This window comes from Gobius niger, assembly GCF_951799975.1.
Source record: "Gobius niger genome assembly, chromosome: 1".
In the NCBI taxonomy this organism is placed as follows: Eukaryota; Metazoa; Chordata; class Actinopteri; order Gobiiformes; family Gobiidae; genus Gobius; species Gobius niger.
Genome location: NC_136852.1, coordinates 4,962,035 through 4,977,960, shown reverse-complemented (window position 1 = coordinate 4,977,960; position 15,926 = coordinate 4,962,035). Strand labels below are relative to the sequence as shown.

The 15,926-nt window shown below is 41.8% G+C and overlaps 1 protein-coding gene across 1 annotated transcript in view; it reads right to left on the bottom strand.

The window, feature by feature from the left end:
- The window catches only part of LOC306977133 (FRAS1-related extracellular matrix protein 2-like), a 222,201-nt gene that overhangs the window by 199,377 nt on the left and 6,898 nt on the right, over positions 1–15,926 (bottom strand). The window contains exon 2 of the mRNA XM_079575315.1: positions 9,320–9,409. Coding sequence (XP_079431441.1) covers positions 9,320–9,409 — 90 coding nt within the window. The remainder of the gene's footprint in view (positions 1–9,319; positions 9,410–15,926) is intronic.

The following is a 15,926-nucleotide window of genomic DNA, read 5'->3' as shown; positions in this document are numbered from 1 at the left end:
CCTCAAACAAATGAAACAAAATAAAACGTTTTTAAAGCAGTACTAAGTAACTCTTGCCCCTAGAGGCCATGAGCGCAACTGCAGGTGTCGTAAATACTACGCTGACAGAAAAGACAAAGGGACAGAGGGATACTGTACATCCGATTACACAATGGAAATATTGGTTTTCACTCAAACTTTGCTGTAAATACTGTTAAAGCGACACTAGCCCGCAGTTAGCTTTGCCCGTTAGCCTGTTAGCTTCTTCTTCGTGATTCCATTAGTGTGTATTGGTGACTCCGGTCCGATGGCAGTCAAGTTGCAATTGTGGTTTTCTGGCCAGAGACACCAGGGGGAGATGAAAGACCCTCCAATCATCCCATAAACACTTGTATTACCCCCACAGGGACTAGGAAAGGATTTATTAAGGTAAACAAGTCACTTAGTGCTGCTTTATGCTGTTTTCTGGTTCTACATGATAAATATTTTAAGGATCGTTAAAGTGCCTATCCGTACGGGTGACTGTCCTTCCATGGTAATACGGTATTTAAACTGAACGAAGTGTTTGAGGAGGGTGAAATCATCAGCATCAAGTCGAGAGAACATCAAGGAGATTGCAGAAACTACTCAAATCGACGTCTTCGTTTTACCGTTTAATTGCTCACCTTTGCCTTTTACCTTTTGCTTTTTCGGTTGCACATTTGTCTGCACCTTCGAGCCGCTGTAACAAGTCTGCACTGTGAGATTAATAAAGTCTCATCTCTTATCTTTCCCATGATTTATTAAAGTGTCTCCTTTTCATCCTTGACTCGAGAGAAACACACAAGAAATCCGACAGACTTTTCAACACGGCACTACCTTCGAAAAACACCGACGGATATCCAGACGAGTGGCTCCGGCTCGGTGGGCCGGCAGACTCTCGGTTCTGGGGGCAGAGAAAGGGCTTGTTTCGCTTTGACAGGCACTAATTAAAATTGCTAATCATTTTGGGATCTGGCCTAATTACCATGTTGTTATTTGTAGCAGAAGGGCCATCTGGCGTCTCGCTCAGACTGTGTACACGCTAATTGAGTTAGCCGTGAACTTCCCCGTAATTGAGGAGATGACCTTTTATGAGACTAGAAAAGAGGTGACGTTTAAAATGCAGTAATTAGTATACAAAATGTACACGAGAAGGTTTTGGGTTTGGACCGATGGACATAAAAACATGGATGTCTGTTCGGTTTCTTTCTTGGTCGATGGTTCTCAAAAAGTGGGAGCATTTCTCGCATTATTTACCAGTGGAAAAAGCACAAAGACGCCCCACAGAGTCTCTTCAAATGAGTTCTTTTGATCGTGATTTCAGCTTTATTGGATTATTCAAAGCGTATTCCAGGATAATCCAGGATTTCACGTTAATCTTGTCGGATATTTCATTCTTATTTGTGTCTCGGTTCGTCGTTATAGATGGTTTGGCCAAACACAACACCAGTTGAGAACCAGTGTTTTAGATCAGTGGTTCTCAAAGTGGGGGTCGCAAGATGATTTAGAGGCAATAATCTTCACTTTACTGACATTGATTTGGATGTATTTTTGTATCCAAACAAACTTGTGAATGCTAATGCCTGAGTTCTTGAGTTATTTTGTGGAAAGTTTGGGAATCAATGTTCTAGATCATTGTTTTTCAACCTTTTTTGAGCCAAGGCACATTTTTTCATTTAAAAAAATCACGAGGCACCACCACCAGCAGAAAATGTTAAAAAATGTAACTCTGTAGCCTATTTTCAGTCTTTGTCATCAAAGTGTCTTGAATAGGAACACCGTATAGTCTTGCAAGCCACAATGCCCCAATGCATCACTAATCCTCTTGTCTCAAAGAAATTAACTACCTGATATGGAAGAGTATAATATGGTTACTCTGCCGATCACTGGACGGCACAGACACTCGAAAACGGCACACCAGACAATATCTCAGGGCACACTAGTGCGCCACGCCACAGTGGTTGAAAAACATGTTCTAGATCACTGTTGAATGACTCACAAAGCATCAAAAGATGATGTAAAAAAAGTGGGGTCGGGGAAGGAACTGTAGCTGAAACTCTGGAGAAAGGTGCTGCACTGCGATCACTGCTCCTGACTCGGGCAGGGAACAGTTAAACGATATTAGCATCGTATCTAAAAAACAAAGTATTGAAAGCAGGTATAAACATATATATACAGGCAGGGCCGCCTTCACCACTAGGCTAAAAAAAAATCTATATTTTTTTGAGCATACATCGTTTTTCTCCCTTTAGGGAACTTTAGGGGCTTCAAAGTTTTCTGATTGGAAACACCTCTGTGAGTGTAAGTGAGCATGAGTGTGTGTGTGTGTGTGTGAGGGGGGGTTATATTTCATGGTTAGCCCAGGGGCCTATGGGTCGGTTAAGTCGACACAGGTTCTAGTTAAGTTGGGGCTCTCGACCTGAGAGCGGCACTTTTGAGTCAGTGTGAATCCAACTAAACAGACGCTCCGAGTTTAGTTTAGTTTAGTTTAGTTTAGTTTAGTTTAGTTTAGTTTAGTTTAGCTTAGTTTAGTTTAGCTTAGTTTAGTGTTTATTGAAACAGGGACAATGAATAAAAACATTAGCAGAACGGTAGTACAGTGGTTAAGGTCCGGGTTCGATTCCCACCAGGACGGGGCCTTTCTGTGTGGAGTTTGCCTGTTCTCCCCGTGTCTGCGTAGGTTTCCTCCGGGTACTCCGGTTTCCCCTACCACTAAAAACATGTACAATAGGTGAATCCTCCAGCCAGGTGTTTCTGACCACCAGCCTGGCTCCACATCATGGAGACGGGTCCCTGAGCGCCGGCCCACGCTGGTATTGAGGATGGGTCAAATGTGGAGAATGAATTTCCCTTCGGGGATTAATAAATTATACCTTAATCATCTCTTCTTTACAAAAGAAGAGATGATTTGTACCAGATTTATCTAAGTATCTATTTTCCATCTGCAGTCCCTGGACAGGTGAGAACACAAAACATTACAATTATAATCCATAATCTAATCTAAAGAATGAATACGCGCTGCATGAGGACGTTTGGGTTACTGCTCTGACGAGGCAAAATGAATCAACTTTAAATCATCAAGGTGCGCCTCTCCTTCCCGTCTTTCCCTTCTTCCTGCTGCAGTGAAACTTTCCTCTTCGAGAGCCGATTAAACAGTATTTCTCCTCACTTTGCATTTATCAGCCTCACTGTATTTAACCACGAGGGAGGCGAGTGACCACCGCGTACATCGGAGGATCGTGCACAGGTTGAAGACTGATGCTGCAGCGTTTTGTGTGAACATGGACTGAACTAACTTTGAAGTCAATGCAGCTGAAACTAAGACGGTCTCGGCTCGACCTACAAGGCACAACAACCTGTGTGAAACGCCCACAGAGACCAAGCTTTGATGCTGTTGGTCCAAGGACGACACTAAAGGAAGTTACTTAGTTGTTTCAGCTCAAATTAAAGCAGCACTGAGTAACCTGTTTACCTTAATAAATCCTTTCCGTAGTCCCTCTGGGGGTAATACAAGTGTTAATGGGAGGGGGGGGGTGTTTGTCGGTGTTTGTCGGTGTTTGGAAGGCGGTGCCGTGTTCAAAAGTCTGTCGGATTTCTCGTGTGTTTCCCTCGAGTCAAGGATGAAAAGGAGACACTTTAATAAATCATGGGAAAGATAAGAAATGAGACTTTATTAATCTCACAGTGCAGACTTGTTACCGCGGCTCGTAGGTGCAGACAAATGTGCAACCGAAAAAGCGAAAGGTGAAAGGCAAAGGTGAGCAATTAAACGGTAAAGCAAAGACGTCGATTTGAGTAGTTTCTGCAATCTCCTTGATGTTTTCTCGACTTGATGCTGATGATTTGACCCCCCTCAAACACTTTGTTCAGTTTAAATACCGTATTACCGTGGAAGGACAGTCACCCGTACGGATACTCACTTTAACGATACTTGGTTTTCTATAGCAACGGCAAAAATATTTATCATCTAGAACCAGAAAACAGAATGTTCATTTGTAAGTTGTTTACCGTAACCTCTTAATCCCCGCCTTAATTAAGTGCATTGTCTCCAATTCGGCCTTACCCAAATCTAAAAGCTTGTTGACCGGAGAGCAATGGTGTAATGTCTCATTTGAAAGAAAACTGATTTTTGTTGTGTTATTGTTGCTTTTCTGGAACATTTTTCTCACTCTTTTGTGGCTATTTCCGTTGCATTTTTGTCTTGTTTTTGTCACTTTTTGTTGTGTTATTGTTGCTTTTCTGGCATGTTTTTGTCACTCTTTTGTTGCTGCTTTGTCGTTTTTTCTTGGTTTTTTGTCTTGTTTTTGTCACTACTTTGATACTTTTTCTTCTTTAAGCATTTAGATTTGGGTCAAGCCAAACTGGGGAAAGTGTGCTCAGTTCAGGTGGGGGTTAAGAGGTTAATAAGATAAGATAAGATGGTACTTTAAAATCCTTCCCGTAGTCCCTGTGGGGGTAATACAAGTGTTAATGGGATGATTGGAGGGTCTTTCATCTCCCCCTGGTGTCTCTGGCCAGAAAACCACAATCGCAACTTCCCTGCCTCCGGGTTGGAGTCACTAATACACACTAAAGGAATCACGAAGAAGAAGCTAACAGGCCAACAGGCAAAGCTAACTGCAGGCTAGCGCCACTTAAACAGTATTTACAACAAAGTTTGAGTGAAAAAAATGATCTCCATTGTGTAACTGGATGAACAATATCCCTCTGTCCCGTCGTCTTTTCTGTCAGCGTAGTATTTACTCTCCAAGACAATTAATGAGTAAAACACCGTAACATGCTACGACACTCCTACAACAAATCCACTTTTTATTAGACTAAATATCTTAAAATTGCATGAAGAAGAAGATCTTTATTTATATAGCGCCTTTCACAGACATGGTCACAAAACGCTTTACATGAGACAATTGTACATTCACTCTATACTCAGTGGTGGAAAGTTACGTTTGTAGCTTCAGTTTCCCCTGGGGGAGACTGTCAGAGGCGCTTTCACGACTACACACGTCTGCGCCAACGGACCCTCTGACCACCACCATACATTCACTCACACACATCATTCATCCTGGCCTATTGTGCATGTTTTTAGTGGTAGGGGAAACCGGAGTGCCCGGAGGAAACCTACGCAGACACGGGGAGAACATGCAAACTCCACACAGAAAGGCCCTGTCCTGGTGGGAATCGAACCCGGACCTTCTAGCTGTGAAGCGAGAGCACTAACCGCTGCGCTACCGTGCCGCATGATCTTGTTGATGTTTACACAGCAGTGGTGATGTACAAAGCTCACAATCTCAGGCTGCCTCAGTGTTTACAGGAGATGTTTCAAACTAGAGAATCTATATACAACCTTAGAGGAACTGATCTGCTACAAAAACCTCTGGCGCACAGTAATACTAAGAGGAGGTGTTTATCAGTTAAAGGCGTTGATCTATGGAACAGTTTATCTATTCAACTTAAGGGCTCCAAAACTATTAAAGCATTTAAGAAAATGTAAACATGTAACAAGTTAAACATGATAGAGAAGTATAGAACACTTGAATGAAGACCATTAGAAAAGAAGTCGATCGAGGATACACAGCATCATTTTTGATTGTTGAAGTTTAAGTTTTGTGCTTAAGTGTTTCCATCGTTGGTATTAAAGAAAGTGTATAATGTGTCATCTTTGGACACATGGCAGAATCTTAATGTATGTGTTTTCTTATTGTATAATGTCTAAGATCTCTGGAAAACATGTGACATGTGATTTAAATGTTCATAATGACCGAAGAAAATAAATTAACTAACTAACTAACCTGCAGTGATGCTTATGGCCTCTAGGGGCATGACTTACTTAGTACTGCTTTCAGTAAATCAATTCTAAATAAATACCTTTTTATGGAAATGCCTTATTGTTCTGTTTTCTGGTAGATGACAAAGATATTAGTATATAACGGTGCCCAGTCCTTCTCCTGACAGACTCTTCTATTGCATAACTGCAGCATTTGCGAACCGTTCAAGTTGGGTTTTTGACTCAGATAAACGTTCCCGTCCTAGTTCAACTCTCTGTGCGGTTCATTCCCCGAGTCCCGAATAATGCCGTAGTTGAAATGCTCCACTGCGAGGCCGGTCTGGGATCAGCGGAGCCCCGGCGACTGACTGGCTCCGCTCTGAGGCCAAAAATACCTCCGCCGTGAGCCAGAGCTAAGACCCTTCTCCACCGGGACAGAGGGCCAGGGCAGTGCCAAGCGGTTTATCTCAGCCCTGCCAACGACCTCACGCTGGCTGGAGACCGGGCGCTTTGCGGACTTTTTCCGAAGCCGCGCTTTGGGCGAGGGCCAAGAAGAGAATAAAGAGAATAGATTATGAAACTGAAAACGTCACATTTCTGGTGAGAAAACTGGGAGCTGATTATGAAATGTGAAGGAATTTATCGTCTCCAGAGGAAAAAGGTTAGAAATAAGGAACACATTTTTTGAATAAATATATGTGCCTCCATTTGAGGGCTTGATTTGAGTTTTTTGCCATTAAAGTAAGAAAAAAAGCATCTCATTGCACTTAGAATGTGATAATAAATCTCTGTTTACTTGAAATAATATTTTTCTAATTTTAAGTAGCAAAAGTACTTCTGAAGTACTTCTACTGAAACCTTTTATCGATTTAAATCTAATATGCTTTAAATACTATTGCACTGGTAGATTTTGATAGACAAACCAACATTTGTCAAATTAAGGTCAAATAATTTTAAATTTTGAGTTGTTTTTTGCCTTATCTTTCTTTTTTTTTTAATAAAGTTTATCTAAAAGATGTCTAAACACCAGCATAATAACAGTGTGAAAACAGTTATAATAACATTATGCCTGTTGTAGACCAGTAATTTCCAACCTATTTTATTCCCTTTTGCTCTTTAAAACGGCATAATGCTCAGTTCCAGGTTGTTTAATTCTTACTTATCCGAGTCTCTGAGAGTGACTATTGTTGTAATTTTCCTTAGTAATAAGTAGCTGTGCTAGTGCTGTGTGCGCTCGAATCATTTTGAGTGCACACAACAGTCTGGGGACTGTTAGAGGAAAACATTATGGCCGAAATCTTCGCATGGATTTGGGACCGATCACAGAGTGAGGAGGGACGACGATGACGAGCTATTGGACATACGGAGCTTGTAGTTTATTTAGTTTATTTACGGATCCAACATGACAGCAGCAGACGCGACGCCATCTTTCGATCAAGCTTTAGATTGTGAACCCGGAAGTAGAGCTGTGACGCCACCACTTAACAAACATAGTTTAGCTCGAAGGTTTACAGCAGGTACGTCATACGTCATCGGATACGATGATACGATTGGCTGTGGCCACGTGCAGACGCATGAGAGACATTCAGCCCAACAAACAGCTATGGACGACCGTAAACCACACCAACCAGAACATCCCCAGACTAAATATCAATTGTGATTTTAGTCTGGTGTTAGCCGGGCTAAGTAATAAGTAGGGATGTCACACTTATTGAGAGGAAAAATATTGCAATTTTACAATTATTCACGATTTTCAAAATTAAGGAAAGCTTTACAGTCCTGTCTAAATGTTCACAAAAGAGAACGACACATATACACATACACTTCAATCGAAAACTTATTGAACATTCAGCCATGTTGTTTTTCACTTTGATGCTTTGGTCATTTTATAATGAACAACAATGAGGGAGGTCAGAGATGAGCATTTTCTCACTGGAAACAACAGTCTCTATTTTGAGTTTGTGTCTGCGTTGTTGATGCCACTGTTAAAATGCACTTCTAATAAAGTGAATGGTGGTAAAACCAGTTGTACTAATAAAGTCATTTGTAATCTAACTTAGTTACTTGAAATAAGAGACTTCATCAACACAGAAGAGAAAGCATGAGCGGCCCCCAGTCGGCGTTGCACCTCCACCTCAAAGCCTCCAACCACTCCTTTCAGGACGGAGAGGGCAAAATCTTAACAAAAGAAGAACATTGGTTTGAACGAGGAGTAAAAGAAGATATTTTTGTCAAGAAAGAAAATCCCTCCATGAACCGGAATGGTGGACTCAGATTTCATCTTTCTCCACTTTGCTCCATCCTCCTTCGCCAACAGCCGGTTTCTGCCAGTCCAATGAGACGGCACATCAGCAACAACAGAACAATGGAAAGGTAAGTAGCAGTGATCAGCTTTGAAGAGGTCAGGACACATGGAGACTCTGGAGTGAGCAGGTGGTTAGAGACGCTCTACTGTTTACTCACAGGTGAGAGTACCGGTAGTTTCTGGGGAGGAGCCGGGCCTACCCCCAACTTCTCCCTTTTGGTCTTTATCCAGGCTGCGGGCTGAACAGAACCTTAGTTCGCTGACGAAGCCTTTTGGATGAGAGGCGAAACGTTCGAGACTCCAACCACTGAGTACAGAAGACGACTCGAATACCTTCATTAAAGTTGAAGTAACTTAGTTAAATGCTCTTCACTTATAGCACTTTTCTAGCTTCATTCGGCCCAAAGTGCTTTAGAGGAAATTAACAAGCTGTCCAGTCACGCTCTCATTCATACACCAGTGTACGCAGACACAGGACACAGCGTGCAACTGCAGGACCTGGGACTCGAACCACTGACCTTCCGATCATGAGGCGACCGGCTCTACCAACTGCGCCACTGTCGCTTTTTAAAGCAGAAATCAGTAATCCCATTACATTTTCAAAGTAACTGGAAACCCTGGTCAGGAGAAGGGGTCGCTGGGCTTCAACTGAGAGGAAAACAGTCAAACGTCACTGGAGATTTTGTAACATGCTGAGGCTTTATGCAGATGTGAGATGTCGACTTAACTGTAAACTTCTGAATCAATAATGTCAACGCAAACTTCATAATAATGGAACAGCAGCTGCACCAACCGGACAAGAGGCAGTTTGACCAACAGAGTCACTACAGTTCGGATACAGCACAAATAACAACCCGGGTTTGTTTTGACAAGGCCGAGCGAGAGACAGAAGCCGCTTACCAGTGTCTCATCACAAACCAAGAAAGGTGAGCGGCTTCAGCCCGACAAGACATTTTCTAACAAACAAAACACAAGAGAGAAATGTGTTTCAAACTATCAACAAAATGGAGAAAACGGCTTTGAGATCAACCACAAAAAAGAAAACGTAGTGAAGGGAAAGCGCATCGAAAGACTTCAATCTTTCTCCATATCGCTCTGCCCAGATTAAACCGACAGACAGCGGACCACGGCTAATAGAATTCTCTCTTTTTTGGCGAGCGGGGAAAGCGGTCACCGGAGCGCAGCAGCAGGCTCATTTCTGCAGACAGACTCTTCAAAAAAGCCTGGTCTTTGCAGCAGAACACACTCACCGCTGTCCTCGATGGAGAAGGAGAAGACGTCACTGGTGGCGTTGACGGCGTCTCTCAGAACGTAGCAGATGCTCAAGTCGTCGATGTCGGCTGCAACGAAAAGGAATGTAAAGAAGTGAGAGGCGGCAGTAGCTTTTTGTTCAGGCATGTACGAAAGACATGTTTTTAATAACAGAGTGGAACCAAGCTGTAATTATCCAAAGACTTGATCAGATTTAACTCAATATGAAGAAAAAGACCCTGGTGGATTGTTTCATTATTACAAATAGACTTGATTCAGACCTGGAGTTTCAGCTGATTTGAACAGTAGGCTCATATTTCTAAAATAACATCTGAGAAACTCTGGGAATCTAATCGTTTGGTGATAATAGGTTTTCCTAGAGGATGATGAAGGGAAGCTAATATGACAAAACTGAAGTAGTTCATAAATCTAAAGAGGAGCTTGAGAAAAGAAGAAGTCAATTTCAGGTTCTCAACATGTTCTACTACTTCATAAAAATATTTGACCTTCTAAGCTCACCGGGCCTGAATTAAGATCAAATCAGGACTAAACCGGGTCAAAACTAAAAGGATTTCTTCGCTGTTTAAACGAGGTCTCGACATCTGACCTTTTCCATGGGAATTAAAGGGAATTTATGGGAATTAATGGGGCTCTTTTTGTAGCATTTTTGTGAACGTGATTCTGAAATGTGACCCTGCAAGTTGTGAAATCTGCCTATAAACCTGTCCCTGTAAAGAATTTTGATGCTGCAAAGATATTAGGAAAGTAACGAATGAGTTTGGGCCACAACTACTATTTTAATTTAGTGGTTTCCCCTGTCATTGTTGGCCATCAAAAAAATCAGGTATAGGGCCTTTAAAGAGGCTCACTCTCAGTTAGTTCTTTTTTTGACAGGACAAAGAATTATAACAACTCTAGAGCTAAATAAGGAGCCAGGTGCCAACTCTTGTGGCTCCCAAGATGACGATTTATTTATTTATTTTTTACAAAAGTTAAAATTGTACCCGAGTTAGAAATCCCCTACTACTAAATTAGCATAATCGGAAAAAAACGTTTTGGTTTCCTTTTTGTTTTGTTTTTGTAAAGCAGACTTGCATTATTTCACGGCGCTGGGATTATTTTCCCTTCGTATTTCTCGTGCCATGGCTCAAGCTTTTTCCCGACATAAAAACAAACAGCGCCGTGTGATGATGTCATCAGGCGCTGCTCAGTTTGCTTGCGCAGGTGTGAGGGCTGGCCAGCAGGGGGCAGGTGTGAGGGCTGGCCAGCAGGGGGCAGGTGTGAAGCAGAGACCTCTCCATAGATACAGACGGCATCTCTGGAATCGCCCATATATGGTCATTTTTTAAAACAGTTAAGGGGGAAAACAATTTTGAAAAAATGTAAATTTTCACTAATTATTCAAAAACTACTTTAACAAATGCTGAATTATGAATATAGTTTCTACTAAATAAAGATACAAAGACATGGAGAGGAGGAAAGTGGTTCAACAGCCCATAAATACATGAATAACGGAGAATGCTAACTTGATGATACATGCTAGCATCGGGCTAATGCTAACATTAGCTAGCGCTCGCTACAACTGCCGTTTTTTCACTTCTACTGAACAATCTGCTGCGACAAAATATCCATATGGGCCCGATTTACACTTGACTTTATTTATGTTTGATAAATAAGTTGATATTTCACCAGAAAATGGCTAAAAAGAGTGGAAAATTGTGTTTCTCTAAAGATTCTATTTTCCCCCTCGACGAAGCCACGCCCCCTTCTATGACGGGATGCCGTCTGTATCTATTGTACTTTTATGACTGTTCAGAAAACAGAACATTTTCAGCATAGTTTTTTTGTATTAATCTATAATAGAAAACGCAATCTCAATGGCCGCCGCCCGGGCGCCGCCATGTTTATTTCCCATACCGACTTTGAAGCTAAGCAGGGACGGGCCTGGTTAGAACTGGGATGGGAGACCGTTTGGGAACACCAGGAAGCCTGGCGACAGTAGTGAGTTTGTGCGTGGTTGGTGCTGGGGGCTGATGTGCGCAGTGGACTGAATGAATACTGCAACCAATTGTACACCGACGAGCGTCTGGAAAAGCGCTATATAAGACTTGCCATGTTCATTTCCCAAAAATCCGCGGCCGGCCCCCACGTGGCGGTCCCTCTGCTCGCGCCCATTGGCCAGAGGCCACCACGTGACCGTCCCACCGGCCGCGGCCATTGGCCACGGGTTCATATGGACCGCGGTGCTGCTGTCCGAGGACAACCCGCCGTCACAACAACGCGAGTGCACGACATCTGACTGCCGTGCCTGTGTGCGCGCCTCCAAACAGGGCGATGTGTCATCGTCACTCACCGCTAAACTGCAGCTGTAGACGCTCCGCACAGGTACAGTTACATCCTCCAAAACACATCTGCGCGTCTTTGTTTACGTCTCTCCTGCAGTGCCCGAGGCTGTGGTTCATTATAGATCCAGTGCTGCGTCATGTCAGAGCGCACACAAATGCGTAAGATCCAATCCTGGCCATATTCCGTCTCCAAAGTTATGTCTCCGAAAAAAAGTACACGCAGAAACACGAGCTTCAAATGAAACGAGCTGCTCCGAGAGCTTCAGCCTCCGTGTGCAGAAAGCGAAAGTGAAACTACCACTTAACGAGCGCATGGCCTGCACTGTTTTTTTATTTATTTTTATTTTTTTTACTTTGCTGCTGTACCATTTCTTTTCTATTTTTCCTTCCCTCCTTTACATTCTATAAAGCGGCTTTGAAAGCATTGCCAGTTGTATTCTAAGGATATAAATACTGTCTAATATAAAACAACGTATTCTTTTTTACATTGCACTTACACCGTGATGCACCAAACTCCTGCACCGTGACCCGAACCGTGAGAGCTGAACCCCTAATATTAATCCATAGGCCTACATGTTCCACTGTCTCTTGAATTCTATTCCCTGAGTTTATGGAACATATTGTCGTTGTAGTATATACGAAAGGAGTGCGGGTGCATCAAACACTCCAATTGCAGTTTGTTTGACATTATTTTTAGCATTCATTATTTTACACATTTGTAGTGGCCATAGTTTTAGGAATGGGTTGGGAACCACTGGTCTACTTACTGCGGGTCTACAGCTATTCTGACTGACGGGTTATAGGGACTATACTGGACATTTCTGTGTAATAACTCTTAATCTCTGAATATCAAATGTGGAGACTAGCGAGGCCTGGCCGAAGGCCGGGTCTCAGCTAGTAAATATATAAATAAAAAAAGACTGTTTTATAAAGACAAAAAAAAAATCGTAATTATTATTTTTTCAATAATCGAGCAGCCCTAATATTATGGACAATGATACTATTTGTATATGATTTTGGGAGGCTCAGCCTGAATCTAAACGGAAATATTGCCTTGCCTCGTACCCTCGCTATAAACATTGTGTTGCCACCAATGGCCGCTGGCTGCCCTGCTTTTTGACCACAAACGTGGGGGCCGCCATTGCTCCGCCGTTGCTGTAGTACCTCCATATCGCCGCTAGGCCCCCATTGAAAAGCATTGGACTTTAGACACGTTAAAAACTACTTTAAAGCCTGGTTTCACTTGTTTCAACACTAGACTAGGCTAGATGTTCCTCCTGAGATAACGCTGGGTTAATCACAATATATGAAACCAGGCTGGTTTTCGTAATATGAATTTTTGAAATCTCGTACTTAATGAGGGTCGGACTGTTAGCATTGGAGCAGCGCGAGCTACACGTCACGCAAGGGCCGAGTCTACGGTGAAAATCCCGCCCTTATGTCCTTTTTAGGAACATGCCTCGTCAGAGCTGGGGAGGGGGAGTCTGTAAATCCTCCATGAATTCCCCCACGTCTGTGGTCATTCTGGTAAACGGGGAGGAGTGAGCATAAGACGTCCATTTTTTCTACAGTCTATGGTTGCCACCCCAGAAATGATCCCTGATCCTGCTTGCCACCCCGTGATTTTTTTTCTAGCTCCGCCCCTGCTCCTGAAGAAGCCAAAGTCCCACCAGTTGTTCACGTACCACAGCTTGACAAACACATGCCTAAACACATCACATTTATTCAACCAGCGGCTCACAATTATAGGTGCCGGAAACTCTCGGGAATTTGGATATGCTGTGATTACAACGTCTGAAATAAAAAGTTATTATTGACGTGCCTGAATTAATAATGAAGCATCTACAAATGTCTCTGTACTGTAACCCACAAACAGCCGTATTTACAGCCGTACAGTAAAAGCAGCGCTCGCTAAAATGCCAGACTGTGCACCCCGTCTGTGTTTCTATATTAGATGTGGATATATTTCACTTCAAAGCGCCCGCCGTGTGAATAAAAATGCACAGCCACGGGTTCTAAAGCCCAGGAGATGAGTCTTTATTTATGACTGTTTACTTTAGTGAGAGCATCTTAAGACCGGGGCCTTTGGGGAGCAGCTCAGTGTGGCTGAGGGGAGCGGCTGTGCAGTCGAGACGCTGCTGGAAGATGTGCAAATGAACTGCTGGCTTTGAAAGTGGAACCAGTCCGATTTTTAGGCTCAAAGTATACAGCTATTGCTTTCAGTCCAGGGGAACACTAACAGCTGTATTAGTTTTCCCAGCTGTTTTGCTCTTTGATTCAGTCAGGACCAAAAAGGAAATTATGAATGAATGGGCTGTACGCACGCAAGTTTCTCGTGACTTTTTAAAGCAGGGGTAGGAAGAAATGACAGAAACCTTCTCTAATTAGAGTAGATTTGGTCTGGTCTTAGATCAGATAAAACATCTTATCACCAATGGAACAAGTCATTATTCTCTTAATTCAGATTATATTGCATAATTTCAAGTGAAAAACAAATATTTTTAAAAGGTAAAAGTTCATTTGTTTGATTTCAAAGTGGGTTTTATGCTCGTTCCATTGGCATTAGCATTTGTATCTTTAGCTTTATCTTAGGTTAGTCCGAACAGACTCAAATTCAACATAAAGAACCTTTTATTCAAGCAATTTTAAGTCATTTATCTGTTTGTGTGAAGTTGTCCAAAGGTTTTGGCTGGACCTTCAACAATGGATTGTCTCCAAAGGAACTCAGATTATCAATCTAACAATTAATGATATAAAATATGGTATTTTTCGCAATAATCATAATGATTTTGGTCTTAATAATATTATTTTGTTAAGCAAACATTATATACATAAGTGTCGTTTTTTCAAGACAAAACCTAACATTACTCATTGGAGGAATGAGCTAAAACTTTTTTATGAATCTCTATTATTGATCAACACGCAAAATGCAGAAAAACTGGCTTCTTTTATAGACAATCTTGTAGAATGAAATGCCCCTTTACATTTTTTTTTACTTTTTTTTTTATTTTTTATAATGTGAATTATTCAATATATACCCTGCCCCATGTTCTTTTTTTTTTTTTAAATATAATGTTTTCTTTAAATTGTGCACTGAACATAGTGACGCTTTATGCTGTACCTTTTTTGTTTGTATTTGATTAATTAAAAAAAAAAAGGAAAAAAAAAAATCGTTTATCTCACTTAAGATGGCCATATTTCCAGTGTAGTGCTTCACTTTGGCCTAAAATTGCTTCGGCCCTTGGTCTTTATACAATGAAAAAAATTGGCCCTCCATTAAGAAAACTTGCCTACCCCTGTTTTAAAGGAACAGGCCACCGTTTTTCCATACTGAGATATGTTCTTACCTGAGCTTAGACGAAGAACATATCTCAGTATGTAAAAACGGTGGCCTGTTCCTTTAAGTTGGTTCCCGTGTCATCGGGTGGTGCTCAATAATATAGTTACCTGCCTTCAAATTTAGATATCGTGACAGGCCAAAGTGCCTAACTGTATTGGTTGTTGTAGAAATTGTATTAAAGCTTTATAATTTCGGGCGTCCCTTTCCTCTGTTGTGTGTCCTAATGTGGGGATGTATTTTGCATTTGGAATTTGCTTTCAACTTTATCAATGTAGAGCAAGGGTTGGCAAGTTTGTGTCGTGGAGGCCGATTTTCATCATTGCCAAAACACCCAAGGGCCAAACCTCAACATTGTAGCCTAAAGTAAAGAACTATTTTCTGCAAATGCCAATGTTTTATATCAGTGGTTCCCAAGTGGCTTTAGGACCCACCATTACCCTCGGATGACGAGCTGAGGACCCAAATAAAACTGTAATTTGTCATATATCATATAAAATATTGTATTTTCCAATTTTTTGTTGCACAAGCAGTGGAGTTCCCTTTAAGACTGAAAGTATGATAAAACAACCCAATAACATTCATTTTAACAGACACAGTTAGTGTTTCCAGTTTCAGATGGAAAATATTGAATAATAGACCCACTGAAAATTGGGTCCCGACCCACCAGTAGAGAATCACTGTTTATCATTATATATATGACCAAGCGGGATATTCTGACAGGACATTTTTAAAATACTGACACTATTTCACGCATTTTAAGAGTACTTTAACAGTTATTTGATCTCTTATTTGCATATTAATATTTCTCAAAATCAACTTGGGGGCCAGAGGTTCTGTGCCGGAGGGCCGGATTTGGCCCCTGGGCCTGACGTTGCCTACCCCTGATGTAGAGGTCAGGCAAAGCTATGAACTGTGCTGTGT